General features: G+C 34.1%; 1 protein-coding gene across 1 annotated transcript; it reads left to right on the forward strand.

The window, feature by feature from the left end:
- The first annotated feature begins 4,943 nt into the window (after window positions 1-4,943).
- Window positions 4,944-5,524, forward strand: LOC126379737 (MICOS complex subunit Mic10-like). Its single transcript, XM_050028552.1, has 2 exons — window positions 4,944-5,016; window positions 5,337-5,524. The coding sequence occupies exons 1-2, from the start codon at window positions 4,944-4,946 to the stop codon at window positions 5,522-5,524; spliced, it is 261 nt and encodes an 86-aa protein (XP_049884509.1).
- Window positions 5,525-5,769: the final 245 nt, after the last annotated feature.

Below are 5,769 nucleotides of genomic sequence, written 5' to 3' on the forward strand. Positions count from 1 at the left end.
TGTATAAATATTGTGTACGCTAATTATTCTTATAATTTTTCCTGATTAAAATTATTTTTTTAACATCATTACCTTCTTCAACTTTCTCAGACGCGTTTAATATTCGATTTTACTAGGTACTTACTTGAAAAATCGGTGACACTTTTTAAATATACTTGGCAAAGAGACGCTATACATTCAGGCCGCGATGCCAACCAATTTTTGATAAAGGTGTTTTACGCAGAATTGCAGTGGCAAATAGCAAGATTTATCGAGATGGCCTCATCTGGAAGCTGCTTACGAATGTCCTCATCTAGTTTACGAGCTCCAGTCTCACCGAGATTTAGGGCACATTTTATAGTTGCCTTAATTTTATGACCACTGATTAGTTTCTTTTGTCATTCGGATCGATAAATAAATTGATCTCGGGCGCAAGGAGGGATCTTTGAAAAATGCTTATTTGTAACTATTGTTTGTTTTACTTCACATTTAGTATTGGTGTGATGGCACCCTACTTGGCCGGGCAAATGAGAAGTGCTGAGGGTTCACTCATTTTACCTGTGGTAGTTGATATACTCGTAGCTTAAAGATGTTTAGTGTATAGCCAAGAGATCACGCTTGCCTACGTCGTTACGTTGATCAATTACATATTCTACCAATCCACGCTTTGTTTTCTAATGAGAGACTTTCCAATCGACGTTCCCCAAACACACCTCCAGATTATGGGGGGCAACGTTACAGCCAATCTAAACATACCAGGGCTTAGACCAAGAGGACGACCAAAAACAAGATGGGCGGATGTGGTCAAAAAGGACCTGAGTATGTGCAATGTCTCCGAGAACGACACGTCCGATAGAGCGAAGTGGAAGAGAAGTACGAAGAAGGCAGACCCCACCATCAGATGGGAATAATAAATGCCAAAGAGAGAGAGAGATCCCCAAACACACGATAGGTGGCTTTGTTCACTTTTAACGTTATAATTACCTATTTTCTCATTGCTGGGGTACATAATTATTCAAAAATGTAATGTAATGGCAGAAGCATATAAAAAACTAATTGTTGCTTGATATTTTGATCACATTACGTATAAAATGATGTTACTACCTATATTGCTTCTCTTTACTTTGATCAGAATAATAGTGGGTGGAAGTTGTAATTGTACCTTGGTGTAATAAAAAGGGTTATTTATGCCCAAAAACAAAGATAAAAGATGCATATGTCTGTTATCCATGAAATTAAAAGTTTGATCGAAGAAAAAACTTAACAACCCCATCAATAGTGTTTTTGGGGAACGCCGATTGGAAAGTCTCTCATTATAAATTACAAAGTACTTACATATAGGTAGGTATATTGATTTATTTTGCATGTCACCTAGTATTTATAACAATAACATATTGATCATATTTTGAATATTTTCACCGTTACTTTTATACTACTTATTTTTCGACAAATTATTTCATTAGTTAATATTAATACCTACGGTCACGAGCATTAATAATATATTATGTATGCACTTTGATACCATGTCATATTAACTTTTTTCACAAATTGAACTGTAAGTCTCACTAAATGTCAAATACATATTATGTTAGTGTGACGGAGACCTAAAGTGAGTACATTATATTGCTCATGACCTTACATGTAAGTACCTATTCATAGCACTACAAATCAATACTACCACCCATATCAGTAAAACATAGGCGACCACATATTTGGCGTATACACCTATTAAGTTAAATAAGACGATGGTTTTATTTATAAATTACTCATTCCAACTTATTTTGATTTTCAGGAAGTCATTACTTCGGCGTCAATTTACCAACTCACTTATTTGTTGTGAGAACGTAGATCTTAATTTAGACTCGTCTTTGTTGAGATTTCGTTTCCTAAACCGTGGAATTAAATGTTCCGTATGATTGTGAACACGTGACAATCCGTTGGGTGGCAATGACGAAAATAATTAGCGTTTGTTGATAAATAGTGGATACTTTTCACCCTAAATATTTCGACGTTAAAGAATCTTCACCAAAAATACCTTTAGGTGAAAAAACGGAAGGGCTGTGATATGTATGAAAGTTCTATTCATTTTTTCGATCTAAAAGCTTCCCATGAACCCAAAACGAAACAATAAAGTGAAATTTGTTCCATACTCCATTGGTCACCACCAAAAGAAACTGCTAGCTAGAAAAAGGCTTTCTTTCTTTGGGTAAATACTTTATTCACAGCGTAATAATTGTACCTAATAGATTTACGAGTATTAACTTATTCCCTTTCCTTAAATTGCTTTTGATGCTTATTGCCCTTAGGCCAAATCCTTTGAATGAATAACCTTTCAAAGCTCATAATTTAGGATCAAGCTATCGTTAATGTACCCAAATGTAACTTAAGATATTGTAAATAGCTCGAGGCAAAATTAACAATTAGACAAATTATACTTTCAAAGCATTTGACGTTTGTAAAAGTATTAGCATAATGCTAAATGACAATATTTTGACCGAGGGGTGGAAATCACACCCCAATTTGAGTTTTATTATCATTGAAAACACAAATAGCTTTCTGGCTGTCTCTCATCTGGGTACAAAGATTTTAAAAGCTAACTAGTGAATATGAAACGACGCCTATTGACCTGGCAGTCGAATCCCCAAATTGACCTGCGGAATACGTACGTGAACGTGGGTCCACAAATTAAAAAATTCCAACTCACTTACAAAGGGTAGTCAAAAACGCACATTGAATCTTAATTACAGTAAGGGTCTGTAACATGATTTTATGAAACAATAAATAGCAAGAAGCAGCGTTTAATAACCATAGCGACAAACATTGCAGATACCTAAATATTGAAATTAACTTTGTCAAAAGTTGAATGCGGAATTTCATATAGGTACGCTTTGACTGTCAATCAACTCGGTCGCTGATATTTGGAATATTTTTGGGCCTATTGATCATACAATACAAAGCTAGCTAATTTATACCTTTGGCGGACACCGGAAACCAATAACAGGAAGACTAATTACCTTTGCAGGAATGCTTATACCGCACAGGAATGACGTCTAGTCTGGTCGCCACGACTGGATGTACTTCCTAGTAGCAATATTCGCCAAGTCAAATTCAAATTCAAATTCAAAAATATCTTTATTCAGTAGGTAACATAGTTACACTTTGAATCGTCAATTTTACATAACGAACGTCTCATCCGCCTAAAACTACTGCAGCTTCTCACAACCTGTATAGCCGGGGAAAAGAAGCTGCAAGAAAAACCTCGGCACAGGGCCCTAGACGTTCTTTAAAAAAATAAAAATAAACATAAAACATAAAATATTGGTATACAATTGAGTAATTTAGCTGCCTAATATCAGTTCTCAGACAGTTAATCCCATGCATTCATATCTTCTAAATAATCACTAACTTTATAATAACCTTTTTTGTAAAGTTTTTGTTTAACTACTGTCTTAAAACAGTTGAAAGGCAAATTCTGAATGTCAATGGGAATCTTATTGTAAAAACGTATACATTGCCCCTTAAAAGATTTAGTAATCTTATGTAATCGACTGACTTGTAAAGCAAGTCAATCAAGGTTGTCAATTGCTTCATTACAGGGAAACCGCTTTGATAAGACATGCAGATAGGATTATGAGATGGCGGCATCCGTACCGGTGCAGTGATTGGGCCTCCAGCTTGTTCAGTACTAAATCCTTTGTCTATTACTAGCTTAGTGAGGATCAATTAGCTACGATTTGGTCTGAATTCACGTGCGTTGTGTACAGAGAAGCCTATTTAGTGCGTATAACGATGCTAGCGTAATTTAGTTTCTGCTATTGCATACGGGTATTGTCAGTAATATCAACTATCTTATACGTGCCTATTTTATTCCTTTGTCTATCATTATTTTAGTACCTACATTATACGTGTTCGTTCGGTTATGAAAAGTTAGTGGTAATTTTATGATGGAGGGTATAATGATTGAGATCATTTGCTGGTCTTTGTTAAGGTACTTTTGAGATGTATCTACTTGTATTCTACTTTAACTTCCTAAACCAACTGCGTATTTAAATAAAGTCTGCAATTAAAGTTAAGTACTATCAATATGTACCGAAACGTAATGCGCCTTCAAAAATATCCAATGCAATAATTGTCAGAACTAGAACGCTTGTAATCCTATTTAAGGCGTATGCTGGCTAAAGAGTTGACTTATTAATTATTCATTATTATTATCATCGCGTTTTGATATTGAATACATTTAAACTTTATTTTTATAAAAATATAGTTTTTTTTTTATATAAGTACACCCATATATAAACCGTTATCTATGTTCACAATCTATAAATATCAGTTTCAAATCAAATAAAATATAAGTTTGTTTTTATATCTTACATATTTTAAGTGTACCGATATGAGGGTGTGTATTTTCAATTAATATGCAGATAATTATCTAACTATTATCATCACTAATTAGCAAAGTACAAACGATATATAGTCTGTAATATTGTTATAGAGAGCAATCAAGTGATTCTAATGAACATTTGGTCGCGATTGTATTGAAATCATAATTGGCATATTAATTGTATTCAGGGATTAGCCGTAAGGCCGACAAATCCTCTTCAGCTCAAACGGCTTAACCTACGGTTATAATGCCACATTATTCAAATATTAAACATAACACTTACATGTTCTGTTTTATTTTTAAGTGAGCACATTTAGACACTAATACAATCTTTTAAGATCTAATATCAAACTGGCATATGAAAACTGAAACAGACAAGATCAAATAATCACAGGTCATTTTTTTCAACAACTGTCAATGTCAAAAAGAAAGCTGCAGGTCCAAAATTTATTTCTATGCAATTTTATATCTAAAGTACTCTTGGTTTGCCGTATTAAATTCATTTTATAAAATAAGTGGTGAAAAACGGAGATGTGTAATTATAAAACGAAATTTTCGTTTCTAACCTAGTTATAAGGAAGAAATGAGTAAACCTGACGCCAGAAACTTCGAAGAAAGATATAGGGCTTGTTTTATTGATTTCGGACTAAAAATCGGTAAGAATATTACTTTAAACAACTGTCGAAATATATTTATTTATTTACTTGACATATTACTGAATAGTGACTTAATATAGGAGTTAATAGGTATATAGCTAACCATAATATTTACAAGCTTGCAATCCAGATCTGGATTGACCAAGACACGGGTCAGGTGCCGGTCCAAAATGTATTGTATTCTTATAAATATATTTCATATTTTATAATTTTTAATCTAAACTACTTCCACTGCCAGCCTTTCTTATTTTTTCTTTATTTGTGGCAAACAAACCCGATGATTTCGCACCTTATGTTTACAAGTTGTACCTATTCCTCAGGTTCTGGGCTCCTCCTAGGGAGTATGTTCGGCAGTTTCTTCCTCCGTGGTTACAAGAAGTGGCCCATGTTCATCGGAGGAGGTCTTGGCTTCGGTATGGCCTACGGAAACTGCGAAAACAGTCTCAACGACTACCTTATGGCCCTCGACCCTAAGCTATGTGAAGTAAAGTTAGTATTTGTTTTATGATAAGAACTTGTACGTTGGATATATAATTCGACTTTTATGTGACCTAAACGTAAGAGTATCTGTGGACATTAAAACGGGAGCAACAACAACAACTATGTGATGTAAATTGTGAACGAAATGCAAACTTTTTATATTGTTAACCAGATCTCGAACAAAATACATTTGCTCCTTTCACAATTATTACTTATTTATATATATATTTTAGTATCCATTGAAGCAAATTAGCAACAGTCTGGTGACAATCG

The sequence above is a fragment of the Pectinophora gossypiella genome, chromosome Z, assembly GCF_024362695.1.
Source record: "Pectinophora gossypiella chromosome Z, ilPecGoss1.1, whole genome shotgun sequence".
NCBI classification, from domain to species: domain Eukaryota; kingdom Metazoa; phylum Arthropoda; class Insecta; order Lepidoptera; family Gelechiidae; genus Pectinophora; species Pectinophora gossypiella.